Source organism: Phlebotomus papatasi, chromosome 5 (assembly GCF_024763615.1).
Source record: "Phlebotomus papatasi isolate M1 chromosome 5, Ppap_2.1, whole genome shotgun sequence".
Lineage (NCBI taxonomy): Eukaryota > Metazoa > Arthropoda > Insecta > Diptera > Psychodidae > Phlebotomus > Phlebotomus papatasi.
The window spans coordinates 3,342,051-3,361,161 of record NC_077226.1 but is presented as its reverse complement, the minus strand read 5'-3'; the positions used below and the strand labels follow the sequence as shown (position 1 = coordinate 3,361,161).

Below are 19,111 nucleotides of genomic sequence, written 5' to 3'. Positions count from 1 at the left end.
CTTGGAGAATTTGTGCTAAAATATCAATAAATCAGTTTAGATTACTTCTATTAGACTTTCTATAATTTCTATCAATCCCGAGAGGCAGTGTTGCAGCAAAAATCAATGTTATTTGTTTTCCAGAAAAGCAGTCTTTTTGATGTTTTGGACATATTGACCTTCAAGTGGCTGATTTTAGCGGGATTATTGTCAAAAACAGAAAAAATCAATCAATTAGTCATTTTAATTTGTTTCTATTGCGTTTTGTCAGGCAATACAGTACCCAGAAAATAACTAATTGGTTTCCGGAAAAGTATTACTGGATAGTATTTGCATAAAATTAATCAATTGGTCATTTTAAGTTATTTCTTTTCAATTCCGAAAGGTAACACAGTACCCAGAACATAAGTAATTGCATTCCGGAAAGGTATTATTGAATAGCTTTTGCATAAAATCAATCAATTTGTCATTTTAGATCATTTCTTTTGAATTCCGGAAGGCAATACAGTAGCCAAAATATGTGTTATTGCTTTCTGGAAAGGTATTTTTGGGTATTTTTGAATAAAATCACTCAATTAGTCATTCTAAATCATTTCTATTGCATTCCGGAAGGCAACACAGTGGTGAAAATGTGTGTTTTTGTTTTCCGGAAAGGTATTAATGGATATTTTTGCATAAAATCAATTAATTGGTCATTCTAAATCTTTTCTATTGCATTCCGGAAAGCAATACAGTGCCCAAAATATGAGTAATTGCATTCCGGAATAGTATTATCGGGTATTTTTTGTATAAAATCAATCAATTGACAATTCTAAATAGTTTCTATTGCATTCCGGAAGCAGGTACGTAGCTAGTGTTAAATTTAAGGTAGGGAATCAGTAGTTAAAGGTAGGGCGGTAGTCAAAATAGTGTATTAAAAAATTATTTTTTTTATTTATTCTGAAAGAAATTGTGAAAATATTATGTTTTTTATAGTTTTTTTGACCCTGCGATTCCTTTAAGGAAGCATATTGAATTTTTTTTTAAATGTAAGAAGTGTAAGAATCTTTACGATCGTTTTGTTCAGAACCATTGAAAAAGGTTATTTCATTTAATTATTTATAAGAAATCGGTTTTTTTTCGAACGCAAGGAACAAGAGTTTCCTAAAAAATTTCTAAAAATAAGCTTAATTATTAGACTTTGAGCTTAATTAAAAATCAATAAAAGGAAAAGGGAATCCACTTACGATCTGTTTTTTTTTGAGGAAATCACTCTGTGCCGATTTATATGATTTTATCTGACTTAGATAACGGATGCAAAATCGCTTTCTTTAATCCAAGTACCTTTCCGGAAATTGTCTTTTAAACCTAAGGATCCCAAAACGATGTTATCATTGACCAAAAAAGCTTTTAACTTTATATGCTTGAGAAAATCAGTATCAATCTTATTTTAATCCGATTTTGATGATTTTAAATGATACAGATACTAACTTAATCATATTTAATTGATTTCCAATGATAAGTACTAGCTAGTATACTAGTTTTTTTTTTTTTAACTTTCTCAAGAAGATTTCGACAAAGTTTCTGTCAAAAGTTCAGAATAAATTAATTTTCAAGTCGGTTTGTAATAATGATATCAACTTATTATCACAGGCGATCAAGAATTTAATTAAGGCTTAATTTTGATCAAAATGGGATTGATAATGCTCTGTTTTTAGTTTCAAAAACATTATTTGATAAACCTGTTCCATAGCGACATTGTGTAAGGGGTTCTGGAATTATGCGTATCAGAATTCGGGATTATGCAAACATATCTATGCATCTTTTCCTATCACTTGGAGCACATTTCGCTGACTCAGAATATAAGTCGAACAACTATATCTTTTACAAAAATTGTTTTATTTGCTTTATGGATACTTCTTTATACCTTCTACCTTCCCTGTCAATTTTATACATCAATATTACACGTAAAAATTTGAGTCGTTCAACTTATGTATATTCTGATTCGTCGATATCATACAACAAACAGTTTACTTAGAATACTATTTCAAGTTCTGATTTTCCCAGAAGAGTACCCAGAACATAAGTATAGTTTTCCGGAAAGGTGTTATTGGGTATTTTTGTGTAAAATCAATTAATTGCTCATTTTAAATCGTTTCTTTTAAATTCCAGAAGAAAATACAGTGACGAAAATATGAACTATTTTTTTCCGGAACGGTGTTAATGAGTATTCTTACATAAAATCAAGTAATTGGTCATTCTAAATAATTTCTATTGAATTCCGCAATGAAATACAGTATCCAAAATATGAGTAATTCCTTTTCGGAAAGGTATTATTGAGTGTTCTTGGATAAAATCAATCAATTGATGGCCATATTTATCATTTCTAAGGCATTTTTCTTGGCCATTTTGAGAGGATATCGTTTGACTATTATGGTCGATTTCTCAATCAATAAATTGACCATTTTAGGTAATTACAATTGGCATTCCGGAAGGCAATACAGTACCCAGAAAATAAATAATTGCTCTCCGGAAAGGTATTATTGGATATTCTTGCATAAAATCAATTAATTGATCATTCTAAATCGTCTCTATTGAATTCCGGAATGAGATGAAGTGTCCAAAATATAAGTAATTATTTTCCGGAAAGGTATTATTGGATAATTTTTGAACAAAATCAATCAAATGGCCATTTTAAATCGTTTCTTTTAAATTCCGGAAGGAAATACAGTGACCAAAATATGAGTAATTCCTTTTTGGAAAGGTATTATTGAGTATTTTTGAATAAAATCAATCAATTGCTGGACAGATTTCCCATTTCTAAGGCATTTTCTTTACCATTTTGAGAGGGTATCGTTTGACTATGATGGTCGATGTCTCAATCAATAAATTGACCATTTTCGATAATTTCAATTGGCATTCCGGAAAGACATACAGTATCAGAAGGTAAGTAATTCCTTTCCGTAAAGGTATTATCGGGTATTCTTGCATAAAATCAATCAATTGGTCAATCTAAATTATTTCTTTTGAATTCCGGAAGGCAATAAACTACCCAGAAAATAAGTAATTGTTCTCGGGAAAGGTATCATTGGATAGCTTTTGCATAAAATCAATCAATTGGTCATTTTAAATGATTTCTTTTGAATTCTAGAATACAGTGTCCAAAATATGAGAAGTTTTTTTTTTCCGGAAAGTTATTTTTTGCACAAAATGGTTTTGTAGATGGGAAATCGTGGGGAATATGTGCTAAAATATCAATAAATCAATTTAGATTGGTACTATTAGACTTTCTATAATTTCTATCAATCCCGAGAGGCAGTGTTGCAGCAAAAATTAATGTTATTTGTATTCCGGAAGAGTAGCCTCTTTAATATTTTTGGATATATTGACCTTCAAGTGGCTAATTTTGGCAGGATTTTTTGTCAAAAACAGAAAAAAAATCAATAAATTGGTAATTTTAGGTCGTATCTATTGAATTCCGGAAGGAAATACAGTGGTGAAAATATGTGTTATTGTTTTCCAGAAAGGTATTATTGAGTATTTTTGCATATAATCTATCAATTGGTCATTCTAAATTGTTTCTTTTTAAGTCCGTAAGGAAATACAGTGTCCAAAATATATATAATTACATTCCGGAATGAAATAAACTACCCAGAAAGTAGCTAATTGCTTTCCGGAAAGGTATTATCGGGTATTATTGCATAAAATCAATCAAATGGTCAATTCAAATAGTTTCTATTGAATTCCGGAAGGAAATATAGTAACCAAAATATGATTAATTGCATTCCGGAATGGTATTATCAAATACTTTTGCATAAAATCAATCAATTGAGGAATTTTAAATTGTTTCTTTTGAATTCCAGAAGGAAATACAGCACCAAGAACTTAAGTAATTGCTTTCCGGAAAGGTAACAATGGATAGTTTTGCATAAAATCAATCAATAATTGGTCATTATAGATAATTTCTATTGAATTCCGGAGGGCAATACAGTACCCAGAATGTAAGTATTTATTTTCCGGAAAGGTATTATCGGGTATTTTTGCATAAAATCAATCAATTGGTTATTTCAAATAGTTTCTTTTGAATTCCGGAAGGCAATAAACTACCCAGAATGTAAGTAATTCCTTTCCGGAAAGGTATTATTGGATATTCTTGGTTAAAATCAATCAATTGATGGCCATATTTCTCATTTCTAAGGCATTTTTCTTTGCCATTTTGCGAGGGTATCGTTTGACTATGATGGTCGATTTTCTCTTGTGCTTTTTTTTTCTGCGTCCCCTTTTTCTATTAAAAGACTGCAAATTCGGGGTTGGGGGTCGATGGAGAAAAGACGCGTGGAAAATCGAGGGCGTCCAGAGAGACAAGAGGAGAAGGGGGGGGAGGAGGGAGGGAGGGCGAGTGGAGGGTAGAAAAATATAGCATTGCTAGAGAAGAGAGCTCAATGGTATCAACTTTTTCCGTCATTTCTTCCGAAAAACCCTTTCTTGTATTCCCTCCAAAATATCCTCTCACCCCCCTCACCACCGTCCTGCTATTTGCTTTTTTCCCGGCGACCCTTCTCTGTCCCCCACTCCTCCCCCTACCACCTCCAACTCCCCCTTTCACTGTTGCCGCGCGCGCCAAAAAGTACAAATATCGCGCGCGCGAGAAAAAGTCGAGAAAAAGGGAAAAAGGCGAAGAAGGGTTGCCGCATTTCGGGCGCGTGTTTCACCAAGTCTCTGGGTCCCCCATCCCCCACACCCCCCCCCACCCAATTTGCCCAGTACCGATGGAAAAAAGGGGTTGAATTGGTTGAATGTGAAATGGGGGAAGGGGGAAGGGGTGGTAGGTCCGATAGGGGTGTAGAATGAGAAAAAACGTTAAATGGGAATAGGGGGAAGGGCATAAGAAATATTCCGTGGCAAAAAGCAAGGGCAGAAAAGAGGGATAAAATAAAAAGGAAAAGCGATTGGTCGAAATTATATTCCTTCTTTTTGCTCTGTTGTTTTCTTCTCTCTTTCTACTTTATTTCCCATTCCTCTTACCTATCTCTTCTGCCTTCTTCCTCCTTCCCCCTTCCCCCTTCCACCCCATTCTTCTGTTTTTTCTGGGTTGATAGCTTTTTTCCCAAAAACCCGGGGACGACGCGTTTTCCAGCTTTTTCTCTCTCTCTCTCCTTCACTCTTTCGCGCCTTTTTTCTTCGGCGCGCACACCGAAGACTTTTCTTCAACTCTTTTTCAGAATAAATTACCATCTACTTTTTCCACCATTAATTTCCACCAACCCCCTCCCCCCCCTCTCCATCATCTCCTCCCTCCACCAGGCAAAAAAAAACCACCCTCATTGTCAGAAAAAGGGTGATTTGAAGACACAAGAGTCCGGAGTTGATGCCTATGGCGACTTATTTCACTTTTTTTTTTATTTACATTTTTAATTCACTTCTGTATTTTATGCCTCTAAATCGGCTCAAATGTCGTATTTTACGAGATAAGAAATGGATTAGCACTGAGTCTTCAACGGGAATAGTCATAATTCCATTCCGGAATACAAAAAAAAATCGATTAAAATTCGCCAATTGATTGATTTTATCCAAGAATACTCAAAAATACCTTTCCGGAAAGCAATTACTCATATTTTGGACACTGTATTGCCTTCCGGATTTCAAAAGAAATTATTTAAAATGACCAATTGATTGATTTTGTGCAATATTATTCAATAATACCTTTCCGGAAAGCAATTATTTACATTCTGGGTACTGTATATCCTTCCGGAACGCAATAGAAACAAGTTAAGATGACCAATTAATTGATTTTGTCTAAAAAGACCCAATAGTACTCATTCGGAAAGCAATACGATACGATCTAAAATGACCAATTGATTAATTTTTGTGCAAAAATACTCAATAATATCTTTCCGGAAAATAATTACTTATGTTCTGGGTAGTGTATTTCCTTTCGGAATTATCTAAAATGGTCAATTTATTGATAGATAAATCGACCATCGTAGTCAATCGATACCCTCTCAAAATGTCAAAGACAAATGCCAAAAAAATGGCAAATATGGCCAGTGATTGATTTTATGCAAAAATACTGAATAATACCTTTCCGGAAAGGAATTACTCATATTTGGCCACTGTATTGCCTTTTCGAAATTCAATGGAAGCGATTTAGAATGACCAATTAATTAATTATATGCAAAAATACGCAATAATACAATTTCGGAAAACAATTACTTACTTTCTGGATAGTGTATTGCCTTCCGGAATTCAAAAGAAATAATTTAGAATGATTAAGTGAGTGATTTTATGCAAAAATACCGAATAGTACCTCTTCGGTGAAAAATCATTTTTTTTTTCTGGGTACTGTATTTCCTTCCGGAACGCCAACTGAAATTATCTAAAATAGTTAATGCTCTTGAAATGCCAAATATGGCCACAAATTGATTGATTTTATGCAAAAAAATACTCAATAATACCTTTCAGGAAAGCAATTACTTACGTTTTGGGTAGATTATTGCCTTCCGGAATTCAAAAGAAATTATCTATAATGACCAATTGATTGATTTTATTCAAAAACTATTCCAATGATACCTTTCCTCAAAATAATTACTTACATTCTGGGTACTGTATTTCCTTCCGGAATGCCAATTGAAATTATCTAAAATGGTCAATTTATTGACTGAGAAATCGAATATCATAGTCAATTGATACCCTCTAAAAATTGCCAACAAAATTGCCTTAGAAATGGGAAATATGGCCACCAATTGATTGATTTTATCCAAGAATACTCAATAATGTCTTACTGAAAGAAAATTACTCATATTATGGACACTGTATTTCATTCCGGAATTCAATAGAAACGATTTAGAATGGCCATTTGATTGATTTTGTTCAAAAATTATCCAATAATACCTTTCCGGAAAATAATTACTTATATTTTGGACACTTCATTTCATTCCGGAATTCAATAGAGACGATTTAGAATGACCAATTAATTGATTTTATGCAAGAATATCCAATAATACCTTTCCGGAGAGCAATTATTTATTTTCTGGGTACTGTATTGCCTTCCGGAATGCCAATTGTAATTACCTAAAATGGTCAATTTATTGATTGAGAAATCGACCATCATAGTCAAACGATATCCTCTCAAAATGGCCAAGAAAAATGCTTTAGAAATGATAAATATGGCCATCAATTGATTGATTTTATCCAAGAACACTCAATAATACCTTTCCGAAAAGGAATTACTCATATTTTGGATACTGTATTTCATTGCGGAATTCAATAGAAATTATTTAGAATGACCAATTACTTGATTTTATGTAAGAATAGTCATTAACACCGTTCCGGAAAAAAATAGTTCATATTTTCGTCACTGTATTTTCTTCTGGAATTGAAAAGAAACGATTTAGAATGACCAATTGATTGATTTTATTCAAAAATACCCAAAAATACCTTTCCAGAAAGCAATAACACATATTTTGGCTACTGTATTGCCTTCCGGAATTCAAAAGAAATGATCTAAAATGACAAATTGATTGATTTTATGCAAAAGCTATTCAATAATACCTTTCCGGAATGCAATTACTTATGTTCTGGGTACTGTGTTACCTTTCGGAATTGAAAAGAAACAACTTAGAATGACCAATTGATTAATTTTATGCAAATACTATCCAGTAATACTTTTCCGGAAACCAATTAGTTATTTTCTGGGTACTGTATTGCCTGACAAAACGCAATAGAAACAAATTAAAATGACTAATTGATTGATTTTTTTCTGTTTTTGACAATAATCCCGCTAAAATCAGCCACTTGAAGGTCAATATGTCCAAAACATCAAAAAGACTGCTTTTCTGGAAAACAAATAACATTGATTTTTGCTGCAACACTGCCTCTCGGGATTGATAGAAATTATAGAAAGTCTAATAGAAGTAATCTAAACTGATTTATTGATATTTTAGCACAAATTCTCCAAGATTTCCCATCTACAAAACCATTTTGTGCAAAAAGTAACTTTCCGGAAAAAAATCTGCTGATATTTTGCACACTATATTGCCTTCCGGAATGCCATAAACATGATGTTTAAATTTCATTGGAATTATTTATGATTAATTTATATTTTGGGCACAAATTACCCAAATAATGCCTTCCGGAAGACTTTCGGAGTACAAAATGAGTAATTTATTGGAAAATCCTTGAATTTTTTACGGATTTTTTGTGGAAAAATACATTGAAGAGATGCGATTTCAAAGTCTTCCGGAACATGGTTGGTGGTAGCCCTAAATAAATTTTAGAAGATGCTATTTTATTCCGAATGCATTAAAGGATGTGTACAGTATCTCCTTGGCGCATTTGGCTTTCCAATTTCGTTCATTTACTCCTCAAACTTCTCAAAAATTGTCTTCCGGAAGCCTTACGGAGAGCAAGCTTTGGCGAAAGAGGCATTCGGAAGGTCTATTGAAATTTTTTCTTATTCCGGAATGGGAGGGTTGTCAGTCCCATGTCACTGTGGAATGTTATTCGAACACAAAACCGGAAAAATTCCAGAACACAAAACCGGGAGAAAAAAGAAATAAGATGAATTTTATGGACTCAAATTCCCCAAGAATTCCATTCCGGAAGGCTTTCGGAATGGAAAATATCTAAAATAGCAATTTATAAAATACTTTTTAACCTTCAATGCCTTCAATTTATTCAATTTTCTCAAAAATTTTTGGATCAATTTCAATCCAATTCACCTCGAATGGCGGCCAAAAGATTTTCGGAGTACCCAGAAATCAGGGGAAAATGCTCCAAGAAGACTTTTCGGAATGGTTAATCTTTCTGCAAATTTAATTGTTCTTGGATTTTGAGGGAAAATTTATGAATTTATTGAGAAATAAGTCAATTTTTGACTTGATACTTCCCAAATCAATTCACAAGGATTGTTTCGGAATTTTTTTTGAGTAATTTTCTCTGTGATTTCTCCTTAAACAATTTAATTGAATTTCTCGGTGGGCATTGTGGATGCAGAGAAAAAAGTTGTGTTGGCAGAAAAGGTCTTCCGGAAGGCCAATGGACTTCGGAAAACGTTCCGGAAAGCGGAAAAAGTCAATTTTAGGGGTATTTGTGATAATTAGGTGGGAAAAAGAATGGAAAATGTTGCTTATGGAGTCTCCTGAGGTCTTCCGGAAGGCCAATGGACTTCGGAAAAAGTTTCGGAAAGCGGAAAAAGTCAATTTTAGGGGTATTTGTGATAATTAGGTGGGAAAAAGAATGGAAAATGTTGCTTATGGAGTCTCCTGAGGTCTTCCGGAAGGCCAATGGACTTCGGAAAAAGTTTCGGAAAGAGGAAAAAGTCAATTTTAGGGGTATTTGTGATAATTAGGTGGGAAAAAGAATGGAAAATGTTGCTTATGGAGTCTCCTGAGGTCTTCCGGAAGGCCAATGGACTTCGGAAAAAGTTTCGGAAAGCGGAAAAAGTCAATTTTAGGGGTATTTGTGATAATTAGGTGGGAAAAAGGATGGAAAATGTTGCTTATGGAGTCTCCTGAGGTCTTCCGGAAGGCCAATGGACTTCGGAAAAAGTTTCGGAAAGCGGAAAAAGTCAATTTTAGGGGTATTTGTGATAATTAGGTGGGAAAAAGAATGGAAAATGTTGCTTATGGAGTCTCCTGAGGTCTTCCGGAAGGCCAATGGACTTCGGAAAAAGTTTCGGAAAGAGGAAAAAGTCAATTTTAGGGGTATTTGTGATAATTAGGTGGGAAAAAGAATGGAAAATGTTGCTTATGGAGTCTCCTGAGGTCTTCCGGAAGGCCAATGGACTTCGGAAAAAGTTTCGGAAAGCGGAAAAAGTCAATTTTAGGGGTATTTGTGATAATTAGGTGGGAAAAAGGATGGAAAATGTTGCTTATGGAGTCTCCTGAGGTCTTCCGGAAGGGTCATATTGGGGGACTTTCCGTCTTTATGGTGCAATTTTCCGGAAAAAACAAAATATTGTGATAGCTAAAATGATGTAGAGCATGTAACAGAGTGGTAATGCTTTGGTTTATAGTCAATTTTGAAGTTTTTTTTCGCACGCAAAAAGCATTGTGTAGCTCTTTCTATTTTCCCGAAAAGTACGAGACGACACTTTTCTGATGACTTCTACTTTTCGTCGTGTCGGAAAAACTCCCGCCAACATTTTTCATTGCCCACTCTTTTCTCCCTCATCCTCCTTTTCACTTTTCCATTTTCTTGTTTTTCTACAGAAAGCGAGCAACAGAGAGAGAGAGAGAGAGAGAGAGAGAGAGAGAAAATGAAAGTATTTCGATTTGGGCACAATTTTCTTCAATCTTTAGGAGTTTTTCCAACCTCCGCAAAGACTTTCCCAACTGTCCATCCATTTGTTCATCTTAACGGCAAAATGAAAAATCACTTTTCACACAGGGTTGTAGCTTTTCTTTATTTTTACAAGAACCTAAAAACTCATGGGGCAATGGAGAAAAATTGTAGGGGGGGGGGTCACCGAAGACCATAAGTCAATATCTCACACCGTTTGACAGACAGAATGGTGAGAAACTGCTCTCTCGTGGAATTTGGAGCAGTAAAAAAGAATTCAGGAAAATGGAAAATCCACAAAAAAAAAGACATTACATTTACACAGAACAAACAACATAGAAATCCTGCGGAAAATTCCATGAGAGACCAGGAATTTTACAGGACAAAAAACATAATCTTCCACAGTATTTCCAATGGATTTTCCAATGAAGGGAAATTTAATGTGGAAAATCAAAAGAATACAGTGGAATTGTCTGAGAGAGCAAGAGTGAAAAATATGGAAAAAATCAATGGAATTTCCATTGGAAGTACTTGGAAAACTCTGAGATTAGTATACTAATTTCAGTATCACAAGTATTATTACCGTGATACTTTGACTGTGGTTGCAGTAAAAGATACGTGTAAAAAAAAAAATAACGTTTAGGGGAGACTGGGGCAAAATTTGTCGAATCGAAAATTTTAATATTCGATATCTTCCAAAAGAGTAGAAATACCATTACTTCAAATTTTTAACATAGATACACAGCTCTGAATAAAAATCCAAATGACATTTGGGTTTTTGTAATCAACGGTTTTTTTTCTACACTTATGCTCAGGGTTGTGCTTTTACATAGTAAAAAATATTTTTTACATTTTACATGTAAAAAATATGTAAAAATGTAAAAAATATGTAAAAATGTAAAAAATGTGTAAAATGTAAAAAAGGAAAATTATGCATTTTTGAATCTTTTGAACATTTCCTGTTAGCAATACCAATATTGATATTTCTTATGAGAAATTTCAAGGAAACATTTTTGGGAAAACCATGAAACAAATTTCATTTTGAAAACCCATAGATATGAAGTAATTGAACGATTTTGTACACATAAAACATACTGCCTGTAGTAAAAAATGTTAATTTTTTCTAATTAACACTAAACCTACCGACTGTTTTTGGCCGTTTTTCTGTCAAGTGACAAACTGCGATAATGTAGGATTCTCAACAAATTTGTTTTGTAAAAGAGCAATAAATTAAAATTTGAATGCTGAAAAATATGTTACATGCATATTTCAGGAAATTCATAAAGTTTGATAGGGGCATTGTACCGTTTAAAGTATGTGTTTATTTTAAACCGGTCAATTTGACTGGGTCTTGGTAGGTTTAGGGGAAACTGGGGTACCACTAAACACTTTTGAAAGATGCGCTTTTGACTAAATTTCCCTAGAAAACTGTAAATTTTAGAAAAATTTTGCTTACCGCATATTATAGCCTTGAGTATAAGCTATATATTGAGGCATATAAAAATGATGTGGAGCACTTCAGTTTTTCGTAAAAAGGAAAATTGTGTCACCATGCATTTTTCGCTTTTTTTCAACCACCCGGGGTACCAATAAACACTTTCTGGGGCACCAAAAAACACCTCTTTTTCTCATCCATAACAGTTATACTAGGTATTCTCCACAGCTCTTAATTATAAAGGAACTATTAAAAATGTGATTAAAACTGAAAAAATACTGCAACAATCACAATGAATTACTTAAAAAGGAAAAAAAATAAAGGAATGAAAATCGAACACATTTTTCAATAAATTTTTCGTCAATTTGAGACCAATCGACTTCTTACTGGTAAGCAGCGCCACCAAAAGTGGTTAAATGTTTGACATTAAGTTTAAAATTTTCGCGCTCCCCGATTATTGCTAATTTGTTTCTAATGAGACTAGAAAATCATCCATCCATGCTTGAATTAGAAAATTATTCTAAGCAAAATCAAGTCATGATACGATATTACGCATGGACGAACATTCCTTGTACCTTAAACAAATATAGATTCTGGGAATGTACATTTTTATTTTGCAGCTTGATGAGAGAAACCTTTTATATTCGTTTTTTTTTAAGTCTAAAAAATGTAAATGTAAAACCTGCTTAAGAATATATTTTTTTAAATAAACGTATTCATAGTTTAAGAATATTATATTTCCTTTATATTGTATCACATAGTCAATATCATGGAACAAGTTTCTTCACATCATTCTTATTATTTCATATCAGTTTACTGTCTTGCAAATATTCCTGTTAATTTTCTACACTTTCTTAATTAGTATATCCTTTTTTGCTTTCGTCACTTTCTGTTTTTTATTTTCTTTTTCCTTTCCTGGTTCTGAATTCTTCCTCTTTATCTGTTTCTTCACTGGATTCTTCTCTTCTTCTATCTTGCACTTACAAGACACCTTATGCTCTTTTTTTATTTGAATCAATTGCCTCCTGCCTCGTTCGGGCGAGTTGGTAAGGATCAAGGACGTCACGGTTTTCTTTGGTTCTTTTTTAACATTTAGGGGTCTGTGAGGAAGTGGTCGCATGTTTTCTAAAGCCTTCATAGGCGAGAATTCTGATTCAGTTTTAATATTATGAAGCATGCTTTCTGTGGGGCTGTGTTCTGTAGAAATACTTTCATCACATATTTTGTCTTGACTTTGAGCGATTTGCCCCACTTCTTTTGCTTTCTTTATTAGTCGGTCTCTGTCAAATGGACATATTCCTGCCTCACGAAATCCTGCTCGAATATTATTTTTTGTAAAACTTGGCTCAAACGCGCCTGCAGAAATGCGGACGACATTGTGGATGGTTATTCGAGAGTTTTTTTCCTGATTCTCCCTCATCCACGTTTGAAAAATTTGGGCACAACGCCTCTTAAAGGGGCCAAAGACACTTATGTCGAGGGGCTGTGTCTTATGTGATGTGTGTGGGGGGAAGGACACCATCACAATCCCATTTTCTCTGCAAAAATTTATACATTGAATGTTGCAGTGCGACGCATGGTTGTCAACCAGCAATAAAATGGGATCATCCTTCGTAGGTGATGCAAATTTTTGCAAATGTTTCAGGGTTTCAAGGAAAGAGTCCTTGTCTTGATAGCCTGTTCCATTAAAAATTCCAATAGACCCTTCTGAGCTACCTTCCATGTAGACAGGAGACGACTTTTTCCTTGGAAACAGAAAGACGGGGGGAATTGAAGATCCTGCAGCACAAATAAGGCCAACCATTGTTATATGCTGCCCCCTTTCATCTGACGTTGCTTGAGCCACTTGCCTGATACCTTTTGTGGCGATCACATTCAATGGTGAAAGCACTGTGCTCAATGCGGTCTCATCAATATTATAAATTTTTTCTGCCGAAAAGTTATATTGAGTGAGAACTTCATGCAGATTATTGTAAAAAATCTCGAGTTGCTCTTCGTTGAAGTTCTTATTTCGAGCAAGGGATGTGTTTTCGGGTTTCCTTACTGAGAGTGACCTGGAGAAAAGAAAAGAATTAAATAGGAAATTTAAAAAAAAAAATCAATTTTTCTTTGAAACATACGGATTAATACGGATAACATACGGAGAAATAATTTGCTCTCAAGCTACACTCGCGACATCTACAACTGTGAGAAAATTGCCTGATTGGTGGTGCCCCAAACTCTGCTTTGTGAATAATTTTGTATTTTTTTAAAAAATTGATAATATTATTTTTTTCAGTAAATACATAAATATTATCCTAAAACATGTAGGAAAGTACTGGTGTAGTGAAATTTTACTTAACTTATTTCATTTTCATTTTCCAAGTAGATATACAATTGACAAAAATTATCAAAATCTCACAATTTTACGAATAATAATTTTTATTTATAAACCACTTGAACTATTTTGATCATTCTGTTTCTGGACAAGCATCTCTATAGTACCTATAAATTCCCATAAGTTTCGTCCTCTGAAGTTTAATACATAATTAAAAAATCGCAGTGTTTAGAGGTACCCCTGTTTAGTGGTGCCCCAGTTTCCCCTATGCAAAAAAGAACTATTTCACGGTGAGCTCTATCTCGTGAGTTCGAGCATTCTGCAAAGTTGTGACGCTGTGCCATCTTTTTTTTAGTGGTAATTTTGAAATTACACGTTATTATTTTTACACAATTTTTTACTGTGTAGATTTTAGTCGTTTCTTTTAAATTTAAATTCCGAAAATGCGTGTGGAAGTGCTTGGAAGTGCCTGAAAATCATCTCTGTGGCACTTGCGGAACCATGAAAAACTTTAGCACTTTCCATACAAATTTAGGAAGTGCTGGAAGTGGTGTACATATTTTTCCGACTAACATCCTATCCCCCTTGATCTACAATACACAATTTAAATAAAAAAAAAAAGTACAAATTGAAAATAAGGGAAAATTTCTGAATATTTTAAAGTAAAAGTGTTATCGTTGATTTTTTTTCTTTTCTTCTGCTTTCTTTTGTGTACATATTTATATATTTAAAAAAAAAAAAAAAAATTCAATTGATTTAAAATAGAATTTTCCTAATATGATTAATTTTTCCCCGATGAGTCATTGTTGTTGCTGGATGGAAAATTGAATATAGTTTTTGTTTTGCTTCTGTGTGGCATATTACCTGGCGATTGGGGTGCGAGGTGGAAAAGCTAAGAAATGGACGTGCAGGAAAAATTGTGAAAGGGGGAGGGGGTGGGGGGGATGGGGTAGAAGAAAAATTAGAAAAGAAGAAAGGGAAAATTCTGGCGTGTCTCTCCTCTTTTTCTTCTGCCATGCCAAGAGCACAAAACTTTCAACTCCAATCGGACAATTTTCCCCGGGAAAATCGAAGGAAAAAGGGTCTTTCTTTTTTTTTCCCTTCTTCTGTTTTTGTTAACTGTGCCTTGGCCTAAATGGAGATTGGGGGGAGGGGGTGGGTGGAAGAGGGAAAAGTACGGAAAAAAAAGAACCCTTCGCTAGCGCGAAGACAGCCAAAAATTCGACGGTTCGGAGTTTTTGGGAAGGAAAAACGTTTTGTTGAGAGGGTTGGAAGAGCCAAGGAAATATAGAAAGGGAAAAAAATTATATATATATATATATATATATTTGTATATATATATATAATGGTGTATTTGAAATACCCAACTGACCTCACTTTAGGGGGAGATTTTTGATGGAATTTTCGCGCTTGCAAATTGTCGTACAAGTTGGTAGTAGTACCCCTTTCCCTCCCCCAAAAGTAGGCTGGAAAATTGACTGTACGCAGGACGATGATCAGCGAAAATTCTATAGAAAATTTTTAATTAAATTTTCCAGAAAGATTTCCAAAATGATTTAGAATATAGTTTCACAGGATTGTTAGATATTTCCATATTGGAAATCTTTATGAAAGTTTCATCACAAAAATTTCCAATAGAATTTTCGTGGAAGTAAGATTATGTAGGGAAAAGTTCCCATACTTTGGACGGTCCCAAGTTTCAGTAGGGTAAGTGCTCATAATTTTGGACAGTTTCTAAATTTGGACACTTTGAGCGTAAAATTGGACACTAAAAATAAATTCATTAAAATGATGGATTTTTATTCCAATATTTGATGAATAATGAATTCTATCTAAATATTTGTTCTTTTTGGAAGATTTTAACACTAAATCCGTTAAAATTTGAATATGATTTGAGTTGAAATTGCTTTGTTGAAAATTCAGTGTGAGCAATTGCTTACGAGAAATATGACAGAACTTCGTGGCTTACTTCAGTCTTATTTAGTTTTGGTGAAGTACTAACAAAGTTTCTTCGCTGTTTTTGAGTGATATTATTGAATATTCATTGAATATTGTGTTGATTCACGTTACTGATGATTTGTACATTTGACCTGAAGTGAGATTTGCCTTGTGAATTATATTTTTCGTGTGAAAAATGGGAAATTTTTTAAGACATTCACCAGTGAGGTGATGGCTCTTATTTTGGACAGGTGTTTTTCTCACGAAATTTCGTGGAGTTTTAGCTTTTGTGATGACTAGGTTGGGCAAATGCCTGGAGAAACAAAGGAGCATCATCTCTACGAAAGAGATGTAGTGAGAAAATCTTTGAAAGGCTCCCGGAAAGGTCAGGGAATGAGCGAATCTGCACGTACTTGGAGTATCGAAGTCAACTCACTTTAATGAATGATATGGAAAGTTTCCGGGCTTCTGTGACATTCTACGTTTCCCTTACATGAACAGGAAGAGGACTTGGTAAGATTGGTTCATCAAATGAAGAACAATGGGCATCCTGTTGAGGCGTATTATCTGTCCAAATTTACAGCCAAGTTGGCCAAATTAATAACCAAGTTGTCCAAAATAAGAGTCAAATTCACCTCTACATATCAATTCATTTTTAAACGTATTAAAACTAATTTTAGTAAAAATGAGATGATAAATAGCTTGCTAAGTTTCTAAAGAACCCTTCTGAAAAGAGAGTAACAAGAAATGTCAATTAGTATAGAAAATATCACACTTCAAACTTGGAACTTCGATGCTTATAAGCAGACTGTCCAAAATTATAAGCACTTCCCCTATAACTAAATTTTTCCTTTCATAAAGTGTTTTCAATAAATTAAATTGGAAAAAATAATGTAAATAAAAAAAATAGATAGAAATAGTGTAAAAAATTTACAAGGAAATAAAAATTACACATTTTGAAATTATATGTTTTTCTATTTTACACACTTAAATTTACACATTTCTCAATAATGTATTATCCAAATTACACGTTTTGAAAAATTACAACTATGAATAGACATGTCAAAAATTACCTACACAGAGAAAAAACTGGGGTGCGATTAACACTTTTTACGTGTAAAAATAAATCAACATTTTTTAAATGTTAATTTTACACCTTTTTAAGTGTAAAATTAACATGAAAAAGGGTAACTTTAACCCCTAATACACCTAAAAAGCGTAATATTTACACAGATTTCCGATCAATATTGAACAGGGTAAAATTTACATTTTCGGAATGTTATTTCAACTTTTTCGGATTTCTCTCAGTCACTGTAGGGGAAAGTACTCTCCCTTCGAAAGTTCATGCCTTCGAATACTGTGAATTTCTTTGACTTTTCTTAAACACTTGCACATTTATATTAAATATTCGTTAGATCATTATAAATCACGAGTCCCCTTCCAAAAATTGTGGGCCTAATGATTCGTTTTTATGTTTTTTTGAAGAAATATTAAAAATGGGCTCAACACTTAATTTTAATGGTCAACTTAATATCTGTTTTTTTTCTATTTAACATTTATTTTGGAAGAAAGTTACTATTGTAGTATATAAAGGGTTAATTAGGGTTGATATTTGTTAAGATAGTTTTCCTCAAGAAGGAAACTATGTGTGTGGATGGTGGAAAAATTAGAAAACCACCCATACGCAGGGTTGGAATTTTAGAGTTACATGCCTTCGAATGTTCATGTGGCAACTCTACCGCCATTTGATATGTCATATGATTGCTCGACATAACCTCACAGTTTTGTTTACTTTGCTTCATGTGTGGTAAAAGAATTTTGAAGTATTCTCAAGATATTTTGTTTTGAAATTTAATGAAAGTGACTTAGAAAAAATGAAAGAGAAATTCTGAGCAAAATCATGTGGGAGTACAACCCAACTGCCGGTGCTCGAGTCTATTCCGCAATTCTGCTCATATTTGACCTCATCATGATCTTTGTGCAGTGGACCTATTTTGTATTTGAGGGCATCTACCTACTCTTCAAGCCACCGGAAGAAAAATCTGTGGTGGGGGAGATTGTCCTGATAACAGGAACTGATCATGGGATTGGCAGGGAAATGGCACTCCAATATTCAGCACTGGGAGCCACAGTTGTCTGCTGGGACATCAATGAGGAGGGAAATAAGGAAACTGTGAAAGAAATTTGCTCCCGTAAAGGAAAAGCCCATGCATTTGTGTGTGACGTCTCGAAGTGTGAGGAGATCATTGAGGTGGCCAAGAAGGTTAAAGCGGAAGTCGGAATTGTGATACGATTTAAGTGGACCAAGGAGACCAAGGGTGAATGGGAGACAAAAAGAATCCCACACTAATGACAAGGCTAAAACACCGCGATATCAACATCTGGAAATCTAAATATCTGGAAATCGAAGAGGAAAAGAACCTTGCAGAATATTTTCTTGAATCTTCCAAGATGAAGACTGAAAGACACAATGAAGCTAAACCCGGATACTTCCGGATAATTAGTGGGCAGAAATCGCTAGGACAACAAGTGCAAGAGGATTTTTGGGAAGGCACAAGTATGCCTTTTTATTCTAAATTTTGCTCTAAAACTTTACATTTACAGTAGAGTTCCTCAAATTTGAACATTTGGGGGGGTATAGATGACATTTCTCACTCCTCAAATTTGAACGATTTTTTCGAAAACGTAACGGAATTCATGTGAAATCCACTTTCCGTAAATTAAGATAAACAACTTTAGAGAATATATCAATGTAATTTATTGTGAAATAAATGGAATTTTTTGCGGAAGTTAATATAAAACGATAATATTGAGGAAATACCAGAAAAAAATGGCACTCCACGCAAAACTTTCTTCACATAACCTCAAAATTTTACATCTTGAACTCAACTGTCGTTCAAATTTGAGGAGTTCAAATTTGAGGAACTCTACTGTATATTCAATTGTCACAAGTAACAAATAGACAGTAAACTTCATTGGTAAAATATCACATAATGAGACGCAATTTTCAACATTTTTCTTTTATTTCCGGAATCTACATAACCTCAATTTATTTACTTCAAAATACTCTCGAAGCATCACCCTTCTCTTACAGTCGTATTTTAGGGTTGACATATCGATAATATGGCGTTTCTATCAATTTTTGGAAAGAGAAAAGCAGTAATTGACAAAAAAATTAAAAA

At 33.9% G+C, this 19,111-nt stretch overlaps 1 protein-coding gene across 1 annotated transcript; it reads left to right on the top strand.

Moving 5' to 3' along the window:
- Positions 1-17,829: 17,829 nt before the first annotated feature.
- On the top strand, positions 17,830-18,279 carry LOC129808672 (estradiol 17-beta-dehydrogenase 11-like). Its single transcript, XM_055858445.1, has one exon. The coding sequence runs from the start codon at positions 17,830-17,832 to the stop codon at positions 18,277-18,279; it is 450 nt and encodes a 149-aa protein (XP_055714420.1).
- Positions 18,280-19,111: the final 832 nt, after the last annotated feature.